Genomic DNA, 21,458 nt, shown 5'->3' on the forward strand with positions numbered 1-21,458 from the left:
GTAGTGGGGACTGGTGTCCCCGATGGTTGGTGGGACAGTGCTCGTGAGGTAGGTGGTGTGGGAGCAACATGGAGGGAAGTGCCCCCCCACCATCAAGGGGGCAGGTGTAGTCTTCCAGCTCAGAGCCAACAGGAACTCGCGGAACTGATGGGGCTACAACTTTTCTTGTAGCAGCGGCAGAAGAGGAGGTCATAGCCACAGGATGTAGGTGCTCAAATTTCCCCTTGGCCTCAGTGTAGGTCAGTCGGTCCAGGATCTTGTATTCCATGATTTTCCTTTCTCGCTGTAAAATCCTGCAGTCTGGTGAGCAATGGAAAAGATGCTCTCCGCAGTGGACACAGATGGGAAGCGGGGTACATGGAGTATGGGATGGGAAAGACGTCCACAATCTCGACATGTAATGCTGGAAGAACAGTGGCAGAAATTCCAGCAGTTAAAGCACCGCAATGGGGGAGGGATATATGGCTTGACATGACAGCGGAAGACCATCACCCTGACCTTCTTGGATAATGTGCCACCCTCGAAGGCCAAGATGAAGGCACTGGTTGCAACCTGATTATCCTTTGGACCCCGATGGATGCGCCGGACAAAATGAACTCCTCGTCACTCAAGATGGTGCACTGCTCGTTGTCAGACTGCAGGAGAAGGACCCTGTGGAATATAATACCCTGGACCATATTTAAGCTCTTATGAGGCGTGATGGTAACGGAAACACCCCCAGCTTGTCACAAGCAAGTAATGTCCATGACTGGGCAGAGGATGCGATTTTTATCAAGACTGACCCTGACCGCATTTTTGACATGCCCTCCACCTCCCCAAACTTGTCCTCTAATTGCTCTACAAAAAACTGAGGCTTCATCGAGACAAAGGAGTCCCCATCAGTTCTCATACATACTCATACATATGACGTACCAGGGTGAATAAGGTTCGCTGCCATCCTTAGTCTGGCATCCCCCCCAATGGTGTGGCCAGGGAAGGGAACGATTTAGGATCATACTTCCTTGCATTGTACTGAGACTTGGAAAGCTTAGAGACTGCTGGCGTTTGATCACCAGCAAGTGACGATGTGGCACGCTTCATAATGTGTCATCCGCCCTGATGCCACCCACTCCGACTAGCGGCCCTTCCCACGGGTGCCACCCAGCCACAGCAAAGGCTACCTGGTAGGATGGCCATTGCGGGAGTCCCGATACCCCTGGGTGACAGGCATCTATTCCTTGGCATATGTGGGGAGTTAACGGCGCAGGCATCAGCAGAGTGATCCATGTGTTGTCAGGGGGCTACAACCAACAGGCTACATGGTAGCCCCACCACAACCGACTGGCTACCATGCTGGATATGAGGCGCAAGGAATTCCGCGGTCCTCGTCGGTGCACACCGCATAGCGGGTGGAGCAAAATGCACCCTGGATGGTGTCCTTGCTCATGAGATCGAGGATGAGTGGGGCTGCAATGCCACGACGAGAAAGTGGGCTAAAGATCTCAATGCACGATGGACACGATGCACCATGTAAGGCGCCCTTCCCCAATTGCCTCACTCTTTGGAAAAATTTTGATGAATGGAGGTCAAACCCTGCAGGAGACCATCACATAAAGACTGAAACGTGTGAGACTCCTTTTAGTCACCTCTTAAGACAGGCAGAAATACCTCCAGCATATTCTAACCCCTGTGCCCGCAAAGGGGCAATGTGGCATGGACTTTACTAACATCTGAAGTAGTGCTGGAGGGTACTGACACCATAAAGGCGTAAGAGTACAAGGGGGTGGAGATCTCTTCTGAACAGCATGTTGCAAGGCAACCCAGGTATGCTCAATAATGTTTATGTCTGGGGAGTTTGGCGGCCAGTAGAACTGTTTAAACTCTGAAGAGTTTTCCTGGAATCACTCTGTAGCATGTCTGGACATGTGGGGTGCCACATTGTCCTGCTGTAATTTCTCAAGTCTGTCAGAATGCACAATGTACATGAATGGAAGCAGGTGATCAGAGAGGATGCTTATGTATGTGTCACTTGTCAGAGTCATATCTAGATGTATCACTCCAACTGCATAAGCCCCACACCATTAAAGAGCCTCCACCAACTTGAGCAGTCCCCTGCTGACATGCAGGGTCCATACCCATACACGTCCACCCGCTTGATACAATTTGAAACGAGACTCGTCCGAACAGGCAACATGTTTCCAGTCATCAACAGTCCAATGTCAGTGTTGTCAGACCCAAACGAGGCATAAAGCTTTGTGTCATAGAGTCATCAAGGGTACACAAGTGGACCTTTGCTTTGAAAGCCCATATCGATGCTGTTTTGTTGAATGGGTCACACGGTGACACTTGTTGATGGCACACCATTGAAATCTGCAGCAATTCGAAGAAGGGCTGCCCTTATGCTTCGAATGATTCTACTATTCTCTTCAGCTATCATTGTTCCTGTTCTTGCATGATCTTTTTCTGGTCGCAACAATGTCAGAGAATTGATGTTTTACTGGATTCCTGATATTCACTGTACACTCATACCATTACTCGTATCGCTACCTCGGATATGCTGTGCCCCATCGGTCACGCACCAACTGTAAAACAACACTCAGACTCGCTTAAATCTTTATAACCTGCCATTGTAGCAGCAGTAACTGAGCTAACAACTGTGCCAGACACTTGTTGTCTTACATAGGCATCACCGACCACAGCGTCGTATTCTGTCTGTGTACATATCTCTATATTTGAATACGCTTGCCTATACCAGTTTCTTTGGCATTTCAGTGTATTTGAAGTTGTGAATATGGACAACCATAAGCTGTATAATGGAGTGATGGCAATCAATAAATGTGCTGGACTGGGACTCTAACCCGGATTTCCCACTTCTTGTGAGCAGTCACCTTACCAGTAGGCTATCCAAGCACACTTCATGGTCAGATCCAAACTTCCAAATGCCATCAGCCCTATATGTACAATCTGCATTTGTACATCCATTATCTAAGAGGGTGTACCCAAAAGAAACCAAACTAAGTTTTTGGTGGGCAGAGCTTTTGTTGCCATGTTCTGCCATTAGGAGCGCATAGAGTGAACATTCCATAGTCAGTAAACTGAGTGACATCACTGAAGAAGAAGGTCAGAACTAGTTTCAGCAGTGTTTATGGTGACAACCCTTTTCTGTAACTGCCATTTTTGCAATGGCCGATTTTTGTGAACAGCGTGCAGCAGTGGAATTCTGCTTTTCGCCTGGAAAAATTGGAACAGAAACTCTTGAAATTTTAAAAACGGCATACAAGGACAATGCTACGGAGAAATTAAAGTGTTTGAGTGGTTTTCCCATTTCAAAACTGGTGAAATGTCAGTTGATAACAACCCTCATTCGGTCTTCCTTCCACTGGCCAAACACATGAAAATGCTGAAAACATTCATACAATCATTAATGAAGATAGACGACGGACCACTGAAGAAATTGTAGAGCTGTCAAGAGTGACTTGGAGTAGTCCACTCAAGAGTTTGTTCCACAGGGTCTGAAAGTTAACCAGGCTTTCTACTCAGAAGTTTTGAAAAGATTCAACAACAATGTGCAATAGAAGTGGCCTGATTTGTGGCAGTTAGGCGACTGGATTTTTCATCATGACAACGCCCCTGCTCAAACAGCCTTGTCCAAAAATTGTTTGACCCCTGTTTCCTCACCCTCCTACTCACCCAACCTTGCCCTGTATGACTTTTTTTTGTTTTCTTGAGTGAAAAGAGACATGAAAGGAGGAAAGTGTTTTGCTGATGTTGCTAAGGCGAAGGAAAAAATGGAGGTGCTGTCAAGAATCACAAAAGATGAATTTTAACAGTGTTCTCAAAATGGAATTAAAGATTAACTATATATGACGGTAGTATCTGTTCCCGAAAGGACAGTTACCGTGGATGACCATGCAGCTTTGCTAGAACTTAAATGATAATTAAATGGACACCCTAGCTGCAAACAGGCGTTGATGTACTTCATTGGGGACATGTTGAAAATGTGTGCCCCGACCAGGACTCGAACCCGGGATCTCCTGCTTACATGCATGTCCCCAATGAAGCACATCAATGCCTGTTTGCAGCTAGGGTGTCCATTTAATTATCATTTCAATTAAAGATTAGACAAGTGTATTAGTGCAAGTGGAGACAATTTTAAAGGGGACTGAAAACTTGTGCTTAAAATGTGAATAGGCTAAGTAAGTTTAAAAAAGTTCAGTTTCTTTTGAGTAACCCTCATATTCCTGTACAGGAGAGACATGCAATGTTTCTTCGGAGAAGTATTCATGTCTGAAGGAACATTGCATCATAATTCTGAACAACACATGCACTACACTATCTTAATTATCTATTTAAAACAAAAAAAGTTCACATTTTTATCACAAATGTCATGTGAAATCAAAGGGGCACGTTCTTGATTGGAATAACTGAATTTTGTCTATTACAGTGTCATCTATCACAAATGGAAAAGAATGTTTCAGATAAAATTTAAATATTTTTGGGCTTCGAAGCCGAATCTGCAATAAAAATTTGGGGTGGAGTGCCCAATAGAAAATGAAAAGTCGAACCCCCATGGGACACGGAAGGAAAAGAGGGGGGGGTGGGGGTGGGGGGGGGGGAGGTTAGGAGGTGGCCAGTTTTAGCATAAACACGTCTCCTTTGACAATATTAACTTCTCATCTGGAACACTGTTTTTGTGTTATGCACATTTTTGGAGATATTTAATTGCTCCAAGTTAAAGCAAATGCCCTGCATGTATGTACATAGTCCACGCGAGACAAAGTAAGCATTTTATAAAATCTTAATAAAACTGCCCAATTCCTTAAGAGGCATTGCTGAGGAAACTGAGAACATTTCGTTTTCCAAATCTGTTATCCTTTAGTTGCCATCTGTGTGGTGTCCATGTTAATTTACTGTTAAATAATAAACCTTAAAATCTGTAATGGTTAACCACTTCTAGCAGCTCATCTCCTAAGTAAATACCAGAGTGGGAATACCACATTCTGAAAAAATGCACAACACAAGATTTCGTAGAAAAAAAAAAAAACAGTACCAATTTCCATGCCACAGTGTGGAGTGATAATAATATATACAGAAGTCATCTGCATGTAATGTTGATGAGACCACGAACACATAATGTTACAATATTGATTTCAAGATCAAAGAAGGTAGCACTCAACAATGATCCATGTGGGACTTTGTTCTCCTGGAGGTAATTGGTGCTAGGAGTTGTGCCAAGTCATACCCAAAACAAATCAGTGATAAAGTTCCACAGACAAATGGGTATGTAGCCCCAAAAAATGCCACTCGTGCAATGTAGACAAAATATGACAGCACTATAAAATGCTTTTTGTAAATCAAAGTGTATGGTAATTAGGTATCATCAGTACGCAAAGGCATCTCTGCCTGTATACTAGTATCAGAAGATTGTCAGCTGCATATCAAGATTCTCTTAAGCTGTATCAGAATTGAGAAAGTAGTCATAGGATTCCTAGCACCACCACAATCCCCTATTAACTAATCTTCCTAACAAATTAGGTAAAATAGCCTGGTTGAGTTTTTTGTCAAAAATTGGGGATGCACTTTTTGGAATCCATGTTAAACCATATACATCCCCCGATAACTGGCTGGGTAAGTCAGTTGAAATGTCGGAGGAAAGCAACAGCATACCATGTCCATCAGGACCATTCACAGCAAAGCACTGTGCTGTAAAAAACAATCTACAGACTGATCATGCTTTGCTTTACTAATGTGTACATACTGTTGCTAACATTGCTTTTCAAATTTTTTTAAAATTAAAAACTGTCCTTTGTTCCAAGTTGTTTAGATTGAGACATAGCATGCTGGAAACTCTCGATCTGTTAGGTAGAGGATGTACTTTCTGAGATTAATAAATATCTGTACATCAGTCTCTGTTGTTGTTGTGGTCTTCAGTCCTGAGACTGGTTTGATGCAGCTCTCCATGCTACTCTATCCTGTGCAAGCTTCTTCATCTCCCAGTACCTACTGCAACCTACATCCTTCTGAATCTGCTTAGTGTATTCATCTCTTGGTCTCCCTCTACGATTTTTACCCTCCAAAGCTAAATTTGTGATCCCTTGATGCCTCAAAACATGTCCTACCAACCGATCCCTTCTTCTAGTCAAGTTGTGCCACAAACTCCTCTTCTCACCAATCCTATTCAATACCTCCTCATTAGTTACGTGATCTACCCACCTTATCTTCAGCATTCTTCTGTAGCACCACATTTCGAAAGCTTCTATTCTCTTCTTGTCCAAACTAGTTATCGTCCGTGTTTCACTTCCATACATGGCTACGCTCCATACAAATACTTTCAGAAGCGACTTCCTGACACTTAAATCTATACTCGACGTTAACAAATTTCTCTTCTTCAGAAACGATTTCCTTGCCATTGCCAGTCTACATTTTATATCCTCTCTACTTTGACCATCATCAGTTATTTTACTCCCTAAATAGCAAAACTCCTTTACTACTTTAAGTGTCTCATTTCCTAATCTAATTCCCTCAGCATCACCCGATTTAATTTGACTACATTCCATTATCCTCGTTTTGCTTTTGTTGATGTTCATCTTATATCCTCCTTCAAGACACTGTCCATTCCGTTCAACTGCTCTTCCAAGTCCTTTGCTGTCTCTGACAGAATTACAATGTCATCGGCGAACCTCAAAGTTTTTATTTCTTCTCCATGGATTTTAATACCTACTCCAAATTTTTCTTTTGTTTCCTTTACTGCTTGCTCAATATACAGATTGAATAACATCGGGGAGAGGCTACAACCCTGTCTCACTCCTTTCCCAACCACTGCTTCCCTTTCCATGCCCGACTCTTATAACTGCCATCTGGTTTCTGTACAAATTGTAAATAGCCTTTCGCTCCCTGTATTTTACCCCTGCCACCTTCAGAATTTGAAAGAGAGTATTCCAGTCAACATTGTCAAAAGCTTTCTCTAAGTCTACAAATGCTAGAAACGTAGGTTTGCCTTTTCTTAATCTATTTTCTAAGATAAGTCGTAAGGTTAGTATTGCCTCACGTGTTCCAACATTTCTACGGAATCCAAACTGATCTTCCCCGAGGTCCGCTTCTACCAGTTTTTCCATTCGTCTGTAAAGAATTCGCGTTAGTATTTTGCAGCCATGCCTTATTAAACTGATAGTTTGGTAATTTTCACATCTGTCAACATCTGCTTTCTTTGGGATTGGAATTACTATATTCTTCTTGAAGTCTGAGGGTATTTCTCCTGTCTCATACATCTTGCTCACCAGATGGTAGAATTTTGTCATGACTGGCTCTCCCAAGGCCATCAGTAGTTCTAATGGAATGTTGTCTACTCCCGAGGCCTTGTTTCGACTCAGGTCTTTCAGTGCTCTGTCAAACTCTTCACGCAGTATCTTATCTCCCATTTCGTCTTCATCTACATCCTCTTCCATTTCCATAATATTGTCCTCAAGTACATCGCCCTTGTATAAACCCTCTATATACTCCTTCCACCTTTCTGCCTTCCCTTCTTTGCTTAGAACTGGGTTGCCATCTGATCTCTTGATATTCATAGAAGTGGTTCTCTTCTCTCCAAAGGTCTCTTTAATTTTCCTGTAGGCAGTATCTATCTTACCTCTAGTGAGACAAGCCTCTACATCCTTACATTTGTCCTCTAGCCATCCCTGCTTAGCCATTTTGCACTTCCTGTCAATCTCATTTTTGAGACGTTTGTATTCCTTTTTGCCTGCTTCATTTACTGCGTTTTTATATTTTCTCCTTTCATCAATTAAATTCAATATTTCTTCTGTTACCCAAGGATTTCTACTAGCCCTCGTCTTTTTACCTACTTGATCCTCTGCTGCCTTCACTACTTCATCCCTCAGAGCTACCCATTCTTCTTCTACTGCATTTCTTTCCCCCATTCCTGTCAATTGTCCCCTTATGCTCTCCCTGAAACTCTGTATAACCTCTGGCTCTTTCAGTTTATCCAGGTCCCATCTCCTTAAATTCCCACCTTTTTGCAGTTTCTTCAGTTTCAATCTGCAGTTCATAACCAATAGATTGTGGTCAGAGTCCACATCTGCCCCTGGAAATGTCTTACAATTTAAAACCTGGTTCCTAAATCTCTGTCTTACCATTATATAATCTATCTGATACCTTTTAGTATCTCCAGGATTTTTCCAGGTATACAACCTTCTTTTATGATTCTTGAACCAAGTGTTAGCTATGATTAAGTCATGCTCTGTGCAAAATTCTACAAGGCAGCTTCCTCTTTCATTTCTTCCCCCCAATCCATATTCACCTACTATGTTTCCTTCTCTCCCTTTTCCTACTGACGAATTCCAGTCACCCATGACTATTAAATTTTCATCTCCCTTCACTACCTGAATAATTTCTTTTATCTCGTCATACATTTCATCTATTTCTTCATCATCTGCAGAGCTAGTTGGCATATAAACTTGTACTACTGTCGTAGGCATGGGCTTTGTGTCTATCTTGGCCACAATAATGCGTTCACTATGCTGTTTGTAGTAGCTAACCCGCACTCCTATTTTTTTATTCATTATTAAACCTACTCCTGCATTACCCCTATTTGATTTTGTATTTATAACCCTGTATTCACCTGACCAAAAGTCTTGTTCCTCCTGCCACCGAACTTCACTAATTCCCACTATATCTAACTTCAACCTATCCATTTCCCTTTTTAAATTTTCTAACCTACCTGCTCGATAAAGGGATCTGACATTCCACGCTCCGATCCGTAAAACGCCAGTTTTCTTTCTCCTGCAGTCTCTAAATAGCCCAAAATAGCCAGTCTGCATGAGACAGCCATAATGTTATCATCTCACGTCAAAGTTCAGGGTGTGCTATCCAACACAACACCTTTATGTCAGATAGATTAAAGAGCCTGTACACGGATAGCAACTGCTTAACATTTTTGTTTAACACACTAATAAAAGTCTGCAAATGCCAAGTAACCAAGTAACATCTATGTACCTCCAAATCACTGCAGTGAAAGTAATCACGCAATATTGAAGTGTGATTGTTTCATAAAACCTACTTATTGGATGTTTCAATTATGTTATCGAATATATACATGACAATAACATGTGCACTGTGTTTACTTCGATGATGAGGATGATGACTGGTTTGTGGGGCACTCAATGTGCAGTCATCGGCATCCATACAAAGTCCCAATTTTTACACAGCCCAATTTTTTACATAGGCCAATCTAGCCAACATTACAAATAATGATGATGATGGCTACGATGGTGACAACACAAATACCCAGTTCCCGGGCAGAGAACATCCCCAACCTGGCTGGGAATCGAACCCGGGACCCCATGATCCGTGTGTTTACTACAATGATATACTACCACTGTTACATTATAGTGTAGATAAGATCATAAAAGAATGAGTGCAATTCTCTTTACTTGTATAAACTGTACTGAACAACTGGACCTAGCCATCAATATCTTCAAAGTTCAGATGAAGTGGAAAGGAACCACTGTAATTTAACTACTGTGCAGCATGTGTCATTTGGCACTAAACTTCCTACATTCAGTTTTCAGCATATTTCACAATGTTCAGATGAGAGATTTCATAATAAATAACTGAGTGCTGTACAGGTACTGGGAACAATACAAGATTTAATTAGCTGCTCATAGAGGAAGGGTGTCTGTGGCATTGTAGCACTCTACAATGTTCTCTAATGGCTACTGCTATTTCATCAAAACAGCAAAGTACAGGCTGCCACTTAGGGTGACCAGTAGAAAATCTACTATTGCTTCTGCACACCTGTAGTTGCAGGAGACAAATCCTGCACCATCTCGTCGGTGTCTTTTCTGGGTGATTTGAAGGCATAGGCAGGCCAGTAAACTCTTCAAAGGGACGAGCACAATAAAAATTCACTGATACTCAATTCCATATGGACAATATGATACAAAAGTGAAACTACCACACAAGTCTCGTCGAAATTCCACTAGATCACAGTGGCAAGGCTCATTCAGCATACTGAGAGGACTACCGAGGAGAAGGTACCACAGGTGGCACTAAAATGTGCTTGTACACCTGTGGTGGTGGTGGTGGTGGTGATTACAGATTTAAAAGGACTAAACTACTTGGTTGTCAGCCTCTCAATTCACAGAAAAGTTACATAAAGACGCTATGAAATGAGACAAGATTTGTCAGCTCTAGGATTTATGAGCTTATCATTGTTGTTGAACATGTACCTGACAGTAACTTTATCCAGATAAAAGTGACAAAAAATCCAGGCAGCTAAAAACTGTTGCTAGTCACTGAAAAACACATCAAGAAGGATCATCATATCCAGTAAAACTAAAATGGCACGAGAAACTAAAATAGGGTTAGAAAATGCAGACTGTATAAGCTAGACAGCTAGTTAGCTTAAACAATTAGATAAATAAAATACTAACACTGAAGTTTTAAAATGCATGATAGTGGAAAGGGAGAAAGTAGCCTGAGACTATACATGGCACACGCCACAGCGAGGCACATTGCCTACAAAACCACCACTGACACTGAACATGGAGGTGAATTAAGTTTTGTTATAAATTCACTCTCTCTTGGTATACTTACCACTATGATACCTCTTAAGCCATTGTCCGGAAGTATCTGAGATGGTAAGGTTGATGAGTTGATTGCTCATCTCAGATGAGCCAGCAGGGCACACACAATGTGAGAATATGGGCAATCATGAGATGAGTACCACAATTGCATTCAGGGGGGGCCTTGACACAAAGGAATTCATGGGTAAGCTTTGTGTGCCCAATTATCAGTCAGCACAGTACAATGGCATTTTTCCAAGAGGCTGCGAGAGAAGTATGCCATACCTTCGTTTCTTCTCAATAGCTCTGAGCTTGTTGGAGGTCATGATAGCCTGCCATTCCATATTCCAGGTTTTCAAAATTTGAGGTCACAGTTGTAATCATAAGTCTGTGCCTGGTACTCCAAATTCAAGTTTGTCTTCTGTGGACATTTCCTTAACAATTTGACAGCAAGTTCATTTCCCACAGTATCCACATGACTTGGGTAAATGTTACTACCGTTCTGGACTGCAGAGGTCAATTAATAGGTCTAGGATGTTAATGATCACAAAGTTTTGAGGTAGCACTGAGATATGCCTTGTAAGCAACTCATCGAGTGCTATGAAACAGGAAGTCCTTTGTGATGAGAGTTTTAATGCACTGCAGAGCCTGTGAGATGGCTAACAACTCTGCAGTTTATACACTTCCCACTTGAGTGTGTAAAAACAACACTGACCCTATCATTGACTTTCAGTCCGTCCGTATAAATGCTTGTTGAATTTGGGTAATCAGGCAGAACAAAACAAAAGAGCTGCCTGAGACTGGTGGGATCAGCATTTTTCTTAGGATGACAAAACAGGTCTGTTCAAATCTTAGGACTGGGCATATACCATGAGGGATCTCCATGAATACAGAGAAGAGGGAGCAGTTGGAAGTCCTTGCATAGAGCTGTCAATCATATCAAAGTTGGTCTACCTATTTTTGGGTGATTCGTAAACAGTCTGAACTATTGGTGTGAAACAGATTTGAGTAGCACAGATGTGTAGACACCTTACAGACTGACCACATACTTCACCAAGAGTTGCTGGTGTCTGCCCCTAAGCAGTGCAACACCAGCTTCCAGCAGGAGGCTACCTACAAGGCCTGTACAGAAGGCTCCAGCTGCCAAACACACACTAGTGTGGTGGAGCAGGCCTAACAAGCTCAGTACTGATGGTGGTGCAACCTGCAAGCAGCACATACATACTCTGTTCAGAATAAAATCAAAGCTTCATAACATAGAAGAACTGTGTGGTCTGAGCCCGAGGAGGTGCTGCTGAGAACCCCAAGGGTATTAAGTTTCCTTTCACAATTTGCCTTGAGCTGACAGGTATGATGGTAACCACGTTAATTTACAGTAAAAAATAAGTCAAAAATCTGAAGGATCCAATGACTTCTAATAACCAAGATAAAGTTCTAGCAGCTGATGCACAGTCCCGAGTCGACAAACATGCAGAACATGAATTTTCGGAGGAGAAAACCGATACCCGTGCTTCAGGGCCCAATTAAATATTTTCTGTAAGGCCCCCTGAATTTGGTACTATGCAGTCCACAATAATAGAAAGCTGTAATGCAGGCAAAGGTTGTCCACCCGACAAAGGATGACAGCCAAAACAGTTGCAGGATAAAAATTTATTAAAATTCTTGACCAAGGTTTCGGTACATATAAATATACCTTCATCAGAAGTAAAAAATCTAAAATTACATCATGCAATGGAGATTAATAAATCAATTGTGCCAAAGGCGTCGTCAATAATTAAGACATCTTCTCCATTTGTACAACATGACTATGTGCACAGGATCAATGCGAACAGTTTAGCACCTCTGCTAAAGAGCTGCAGAACCTGCTTTCGCTAAAATGGAACGTTGTACAATTTAAAGCCTTGTGCATGGCCAGGTAAAAAGTCCTGCTCCGCCAGGCATTTCCAGGTCACGAAATTAGGATGGTAGGTCCTGCGTGCAGACACTATGGCGAAGTGTGCCATGGAACATTCAGTAATGACTGTGGGATCAGTACAGTTGTCGTCAGAGAGAGAGAGATGCCAGGAACTACAGTGGCTGCGAATGTTTGGAGCTTAGCCCATAATTGTGACGATAAGATGTGTGGACCCAACACTTCTGTTCTTGTGCACTCTTGACTGGTTTCAAAAGTAGCTTTGGATGTAAAGGCTTGCCAGTAAGCTTTCTGAAGTGGCCAGCATGGTGCAGGTTGTATTGGTCTATGGGTTACATTTATATCTATGATCAAAACCCCTTATTCTCCCATTGCAGTCTGATACTGTCAAGTTTTTAATATGTTTGAAGGCTTTATTACCAAGAATATTCCCAGTCCAAAAACCCCTGTTCCCAGTGAGTGCCATTTGTTTAGCAAATTTTGCTAATGTTTTCAGGTTAGTGATGTCAACTGTTGTCACTTCTTAAGGTATGTATCTCTGCCACATTAACGACATCAGTCTATAGGTGTGGTATCGCTATGTTAACTTATCCCTTTCTTCAACCTAAAACCACCATGCTGATACAAACCTACAATCAAGGCAAAATTTATTTGCCTTCACCCGAAATTGATGCAGATTGCTTGACAACATTCAAAGAAGCAGAGATGACGCTGCCACAATTTGTTCTGCTTGTTAAAAGGGCCAACCAAAGGGTCTGATTCCACCTGTCTGCTTGGACCTGTGAGACAAATATGTTGTGTGACATCGCTGAGGCATGGCATGTACGAAATGGGTTGTGTCTGCAGAGCGTGTGTTGGAATAGGTGGTGGTGCACTCTAGTGTGGGACGTTTATGCTTCTAAACTGACTGTGAGTGGTGTTAGTACAGCATTGGAGTTAGTGCTGTGTATTACTCAATGTTTCGGGAGTTTGTTTTTGTTGCCTTGACAGTGAGTTATTTTAATGTCATTAGTTATTGGCTACTGATTTGTTTTCTGCTTTGAAATTGTTAATTTGTAGCCTCGTTAGTAGTCTGGATTTTTTTTAACCTTTAAAATCGCTGAAAATCGCCATCTGAACTCTCTTTCTCTTCTTCTTCTTCTTCTCCTTCTTCTTCCTCCTGCTCCCTCTTTGTCATCATCATTGCCCTCTTCACAGATGCTACTACTTTCAATTTATAGTCCACATAATATGAGTACCTTTTATTTTTTTCCATTATGAAACTACCTGCTAACAAAAGTGTTTTACTTTTACCAATAACCCAAATCACCTTTAGTTCACGTTCAGTGGCACAGCAGACTGCAGTGATGCATCATAGTCTAGACAGTGTTCTGGATTTGTGATGGTAGGGTGACAGGGAGACAGTGTTAGCAAGCTTGTGAATCCCTGCAAATTCATGTTTGTGGCATTGGTGCACTGCTGCTCCCAGTTGAATCTATTGTTGCCAGATTGTGGCATTGGTGCACTGCTGCTCCCAGTTGAATCTATTGTTGCCAGATAGAAATAGGTTTCCCATCCCACAGCATCAAATACACGGCCATTTCTAAGACTGGTGGGAATTTTGAATCAAACGCTGGACATTTTCATATTAATTTTGAGTATAAGATGCACTTGAATTTTGGAGGCAATGTTTCAAAGAAAAAGGTATGTTTTACAGTCTGTAAAATACAGTGTAAAATTCACTAGTTGTTCATGATCGGGTGGAGGGGAGGGTCACTGAACGCGCATTTAGAGTGCGGATAAAGTGTCTGGTATTGCAGTTTTTGTTTGAGCTACATAGGTCAAATGAAATATTCAGTTCCCATTGTGGGTTTTTGTATTTTTTGATAAGTTTCTTTTAGAGGATTTTCTTTATTTTTTTTATGGTGACATTCTTATTGTTGTATATTTATGCTGTCCCTGGCCAAAATCTCCTACTTCCCATTGTCATGCCATTAGTTTCATTTTATTGCTGGAGTGAAATCTTTTGCATCATTTGTATCTTTGTTAGCGGGTGTATTTACTGATGTCGTTCCCATACTGTCACATTGTTTAGCTTCCTCATAGTAAAAGCTATCTGGAAAGGATCCACAATATATAAAAGAAGTAATTAACCCATACACTGCTGAACTGTCATGGTCCAAACATGAAGAAACCTGTAAAAATGATAGTAGAGGCCAGGAGGTCGACTGACATGACGACGTAAAAAAAAAATTTTAATAATTCCAAGACTTTCAGAATAGTATAGACAGTTAACTGCAAAGTGATACAACAGCTGATGCAAGGGAATTTATGGCAGCTGATAAGCCTCTAAATCTTCATTACACTACACAATGCTGTACTCTGAAAGACTACTTGAAAGATTTTCTTTTGAATCAAGCTTGAACTCTTTTACAAAGAAACTCTATACTTTTGAGATTCTTAGAACATGCACCCGAAACCGCTAGATGACAAGATCCATGTTTGATGCAAAGATTTTGTTCCCGTAACAACCATACATTGCTCATACAACTTACCTACAAAATAGCAGAAATCTTAGTAACTTCACGACGAAAAATCATGGAACACAACAGCATTCTTTAGAAGAACCAACCATAGATTAACACTAATAGCACTCATTTTATAAAACGTTCTTCAGCCATAACCTACTAATTTCATTACGTTATAGATGCAATATTCACAGAAACTTCAAAAATAACACAGAAGCTATACATTGTTAGCCTGTCACAAAGAGCGCAAAAGAGATGCACTTTAACTTCATGAAAATATATAACCTATCACAATCAACACAGATTGTAACTAGCATTTATTGTACCAAACATTTTATGTAATTATTTCAAGCTGATGAAAGATTTAGTAGCAAAACATCTACTCTATATGTTTACTACTTCACTTATAACGATGTTGCAAATGATGACAGTAACAGTTCAGACTGCTTATGCCAGGCAGAAATATTTCTTGGGCCAAGATAGAAACTCTGTACTAAGGAACTCATGACGTACATAAAATATGTAACGTAACAGTGATGCTTTGTAAGGATTACTGAGTTATAGAATAGTAAAGGGATTACCCAGTAGTAGCAATAATTGTGATAGCATTGAAACAGCATACATGGAAATTTCTCTCCAGTGTTGTAGACCAAAAACGTTGTTGCTCTCACCTGTGTACATCTGATCGTGTCGTTGTACCTGAAGTCTAGTTTTGATTACTGTTAGTGGGTACAGGAAGCATCTAATGGAGAATGAACTCAACATACTCAAAGGGACAAACTTCTTTTTGTCCATCATTTCCCACTCAATCGTCCTTATGAATTGCTGTGACTCCATCGATACCATTTTACGTCTATCCGTTTTCATATTCTCCTAACATGACAGTATCACAACAGTGTTTCACCGTTCTTCACACTCGCTAGTCAATACACCGCGAAGTACCGGTTCCATCTCATCTGAAATATTAACAACAAAAAATTTTCACTAGATATTTCTCCACTTATGTTCTAATTTAAACACCACTTCCAGTAATGTCTGACAATCCTTAACTTTCATGAGGTACGTATAGAACTTACGTTCTACGATTTAAAGGTCACGAGAGTATTGTTTATCAGAGTCTTTTTCTTAAACGCGGCATCAGTCACAAATTTTTTATCATGGCCTTAATTTCACGTCATAAAGCGCACATTTTGACTGCTCATAGCCGGACCGCCACAAATTATTATCACCTGTCAAGGCCAACAATACACTTGCACTTGCTCGTGAAATTCCATGTTTTGACTTGCGACCAGATGATCGGCAAGTCAAAGATGGCATATATCTCAGCAAAGAAATACTTTTTCAATGGAGTAAACAGGGATCTCTGAAACTTCCTGGCAGATTAAAACTGTGAGCCCGACCGAGACTCGAACTCGGGACATTTGCCTTTCTCGGGCAAGTGCACGACTCACGCCCGGTACTCACAGCTTTACTTCTGCCAGTATCCTGTCTCCTACCTTCCAAACTTTACAGAAGCTCTCCTGCGAGGATAGTATTTGCTGAAACAACTAACAATTCCCTTTCACTAGCAAATTTACGAGAGGAAGCGATTGTTTGTAAGCTTTCGTACGAGCCGTAATATCTATAATATAGTCATAAAAGCATAGAAAAATAGGCCTACAGAATCAAGCCTTAATTATAATGCATCTTGAAATTTTTAAACATATACAGTGTCTCTTGCTAATATGATAACTATAATTAGAGCTACATGGTATGTACCCATGAAAAGTTACTATCCCTGCTTTCACATATTTTTCTTTGCATCCGTAGCAACAACAGTAATTCACCATCGCTATTATACTACCAACAAACGGTGAAACACAACAAAAACTCTTGATATTATAAACTTCAAGAGCTGCAGAAAGCACACACGCACAGCGAAATCCCAAAAACGCGTGACAATCCTGGTTTAATGTTGACAACATGCGCAGAACGCAATGCTCACTCCAGAGATATTTGCTCTATGCTTGCTAACTGCGACGGTCGTTCGCTGCAGTACGGGAAGCTAGGATCCTTAAGGCTTTCCTCTTTCTTGTTGAAACTGTTCGCGTGTTTTTGTATTTCTACAGCTTCTCTGAACAAGCGCGTGTGATAGTGCTTCTCTACAGCCAGAACTTCCATGTCAGCGAATTTTATTACGTGGTCGGTCTCACTCAGTGCGTGCTCTGCCATGGCCGATTTCTCCACCTGCCCCAACCTGCAATGTCACTTATGTTCTTTGATCCTGGTGTTGATTGATCGTACAGTCATTCCGATATAAACTTTTCCGCATGTGCATGGTATACGGTATATTTCCGACATTGCAAGTGGGTCCCTTTTCTCCTTTGCCGATCTAAGACACTCTTTGATCTTCCTTGTCGGTTTGAAAATCGTCTTTACGCCGTGTTTGCGCAATATACGAAGGATTCTGTCTGTCACTCTGGGAATGTATGGCAGAAAGGCCGTACCCTACATTTCTTTTTCTGATTCCTTACTTCGCCGAGTGTTTGGCTCTGTTACACTTCTAATATAACTTGTGGAGTACCCATTGCTCCTCAGAACACTTGCCAGGTGTTGCATTTCGCGTCTGAGGTGCTGCGGCTCACATATTCGTCCTGGCCGCATTACGAGCGTATTAATCGTGCCTCTTTTCTGGCTCGGGTGGTGGTTTGATAGATTGTCTGTGTGTGTCGGTTTTCGATATACGCTGTGTCCCAGGATTTCACCATCCCTTGTGACCAGCACATCTAGAAATGGCAGTTTTTTGTCCTTCTCTACTTCCATGGTAAATTTTATGTTGGCATGGAGGCTGTTCAATTGTCTTAGGAAGTCAGTGAGCTGCTCTTCACCACGGCTCCACACAGCGAAGGTATCATCGACGTACCTGTACCACACCTTAGGTTTGCAAGCCACCAAGAATTGTTCCATGAAGGAGTTGGCCACCACTTAGACTAAGAGGACTACCCATGGCGACGCCTTCCAGCTGTTCGTAGAAATCGCCATTCCACGTGAAATAGCTCGTGTTGAGACATGCATGGAAGAGCTTTGTGATGTCTTGCGGGAAAATGGAACCGATGTGCTCCAGAGCGTCACTGAGTGGCATTTTCGTAAACAAAGAAACAACATCGAAGTTGGCCAGGATGTCGTTTGGTGTAAGTTTCAGATTCTTCAGCTTCTCAATCAAATGTCCTGAGTCCTTTATGTATGTGTCGGTCTTCCCCACGTGTGGCTGGAGCAGAGAGGCCAAGTGTTTTGCCAGTTTATATGTCGGTGAGCCAGGAGCGCTAACAATCGATCTTAGTGGAACGTTGTTCTTATGTATCTTGGGTAATCCATACAGCCGAGGTGGTAGGGCTTCTGTGTTGCGCAGGTTTCTCTGTATGTCCGCCGGCAGAGAAGACGCCTTGATTAATCGTTTCGTATTCCGTGTGATACGCTGCGTCGGATCTGCGCTTAGTTTTCGGTACGTCGTCGGATCTAATAGGTCTCGGATCTTTTGCTCATAATCTTCGGTCTTCATTGCGACGTGCGCATTCCCCTTATCGGCAGGCAGTACCAATATACTCTTGTCGGCGTTGAGATTCTTAATGGCTTGTAGCTCTTCTTTCTTCTGGTTGCAAGCTGGTGGTTTTGCTGGGCGCAGTATCCTGGCTGTTTCAGTGCGTATTTCCTCTGCCCTTTCACAAGGAAGGGTCCGAATGGCCGCTTCGGTGTTGGCAATGATGTCCTCCATAGGTATAGTTCTCGGGATGATAGCGAAATTCCCTCCTTTTTGAAGAACAGACACTTCCTCTTCGATCAATTGTCGTTTAGTGAGGCTGACCACAGTGTGTGACATATCGGGAATCGCCTTGTCGGTCTGCTTCCGGCATCTTTCAAATTTTTTCTTCTGTCGCTCGGTGCAGCGCTCGAGTTCGTTCTGCATGCTCCTGTTGAGTGATGCTGTCGATCTTGTCCCAGTCGTCTCGATGCAATCTGCTACTTAGTTGATAGAAAATGTCCAAAAGTTCCTGATCCGTTATCGCCAAGTCTCTCCGTGTTATATGAATTCGCTCACGAAGAAAAGCTCGTTCCATTCTGTCGTAGAGGCGATGTGCGTGGGCGGTGCTGAATAGGCGCTTACATTTCAAGAACTTCGGTGTAGCACCTTCATCCCGGCACCGTGACGGAAAGGCGATAGAGGACATCAATCGCGCTTTCTTCTTCCGTCGTTATTGAAGGCCTCGGTACAATCTGCAAATCTCCTCCCCGTAGAGGCGTAATACAAAATTGTTAAGGCTTTCGTGGCCACTTGTTGACACACTGCCTGCTGGCTTCTGCTTCGGGTTCTTCGGCCGACGTTCATCTAATGATTTTACTGACGTTACGCCCGCACGAGTGGCTGGCAGTGTCAAAGCTTCACCCTCCATTGCCGGTGGTGAACTGGAGCCGAGCTCGCGGCCGCAAACTATATGACCTGGCGCGCCAACGTCCGCGGGCATCTCCTCGGTCATTTCAGATGCGGTTCTCCTCTTGCTACCTGCGACGGTCGTTCGCTGCAGTACGGGAAGCCTTAAGGCTTTCCCCTTTCTTGTTGAAACACCTGGAAAGTGTTCTGAGGAGCAATGGGTACTCCACAAGTTATATTAGAAGTGTAACAGAGCTCTGTTACAATTGTCGATTGTAAGTATGAATTTTCTACCATATAGGTAACACCAAAAACTAAATGAATTCATTTGTTAAGCTCAACATATCATAAGCTATGGTTGAGTAATTTTCCTCAGCTTCATTTAACTGTCTTGGTGCATGTGCTATTTGATATTCTTTCCCATTTACTGCCTGACTTAAAACGGATCTGACTGCCTGGTTGCTCACATCGCAGGATAGGATAAGTCCTTCTCCACAATTTGGAAGAATTATTACATGGCTAGTTAATAGTGCCTTCTGTAATTTCTTGAATACAGCTTGACACTCAGCAATTCACAGGACCTTTATACCTTTTTTAACAAACAATAACGACCACGCGGAAAAAAGGGGCAAGTCCGTTTAATTAGGGAATGAATTTATAGTACTTCTCATGCCCAGCCATCTGAGTTACAAAGTAGTCAAAATGACTTTCGAATAATCTGCCAAGTCAGTGCAATGCAAAGGTTTTCACTGTTAGTGGTAACGGAAAGAATGTTTTAAGCTTATCTTCTCACAGAAAGAAGGGGGCAAGACCAAAGATTGCTTCCACCGTTTACATTACACCTGTTAGGTTAGTTAGGTGCGACTGCAAACGTGATCAGTTGAGTTTCTTACTCTGTGTTGTTTCCTTATAGTGATAGTGTATAGTATGAACTGTGATAGTAACGTGATACGCTTAGCATCATGTTTGAGGGACAGATAATGCTCTTCCTAATTCATCCAGATCTGTTCTCACTATCAGTAACGTATCTGGGACAAGGTACATGACTTGTAGGAGATAAGAGGTCCCTCTGTGATTTCTATTTGGTGACAAGCTACCCTAATTGCTGTAGTGCCTTAAAGGCTGGGTCATACTAAATGCACACAAGAGGGAGTCAGTGTCATTGACTGCACTGTCACAAATTCCAATGTCACTAATGTATATGCGATATGTCGTCACAGAAAGGAGACAGTCGCGGTGGGAAGCAGAGTTGACTGCGATGATTCTAACATTTTCATGCAGTGCTGAATGGTGTTCACAGCATCTCTCTGGAAGTAGTAAGTTTTCACACTCTTAGAAGTGTCTATCAAGTCCCAATTCAGTAAAGTCTGGGCCAGTAACTCATAAAGGGAATCATATTTGCTGTTATCCCCAGGATTAAGAATAAAGTACTGTACTTCGATTTGCAGGTCTTCTACGTTACGTTAAACGTTTGTGAGGTTTGAATTCCTGTGAAATTAGGCTATCCAGGTTGGCGGCATGTTAAGATAACAATGACAGGAGTTCGCTTTTGGCATCTGCTAGTTAAGTGTATCACTCGTGTGGTGATGCCTTTAATGATGAATTCTGTTCTTGTAACACAATACACTCAACTCTGGTAGCACAGCGCAATTTATTGGTTGTCTCTAGTTGCTCATTGAGTGAAGAACGTAGCTGCTGAACAGATAAAAGTCGCAAAAAAAATCTAACTGTGGTGCACTCACGTCCATCTGAATGAAGATCCACTTGAACATCTGTCCATTGCCAAAATCAATGTTATGTTCAGTAGTACTATGTGTTGTATGGATCAATCTGTTCGCCACCTTGAAATGAAATAATATATCTGGGTAGGTTGAATAGTAAGAGGGGGACCAGAGTAGTGTTGAGTACAGGGCCAGAGTCTACCAGGAAATGGTGGCTGGCAGCCGGTCAAGTAAACAGATTCAATCACTGTCATTGATGGCCAGTGGGACCAAACTCGTTTGTTCCATGGTGTGATTTAACAGCTTCGCATTCTCTTATGCCTAGTGAAGGTCATGGGTCGCATGGCGGAAAACATTTACTCATAATTTCGC

General features: G+C 42.1%; 1 protein-coding gene across 1 annotated transcript in view; it reads right to left on the reverse strand.

The window, feature by feature from the left end:
* LOC126259680 (solute carrier family 25 member 44) overlaps positions 1-16,280 on the reverse strand; it is a 145,261-nt gene extending 128,981 nt beyond the window's left edge. The window contains exons 1-2 of the mRNA XM_049956639.1: positions 16,037-16,280; positions 15,632-15,916 (exon numbers count right to left, since the gene is read on the reverse strand). Coding sequence (XP_049812596.1) covers positions 15,632-15,827 — 196 coding nt within the window. The 5' untranslated portion in view covers positions 15,828-15,916; positions 16,037-16,280. The remainder of the gene's footprint in view (positions 1-15,631; positions 15,917-16,036) is intronic.
* Positions 16,281-21,458: the final 5,178 nt, after the last annotated feature.

Source organism: Schistocerca nitens, chromosome 5 (assembly GCF_023898315.1).
Source record: "Schistocerca nitens isolate TAMUIC-IGC-003100 chromosome 5, iqSchNite1.1, whole genome shotgun sequence".
NCBI lineage: Eukaryota > Metazoa > Arthropoda > Insecta > Orthoptera > Acrididae > Schistocerca > Schistocerca nitens.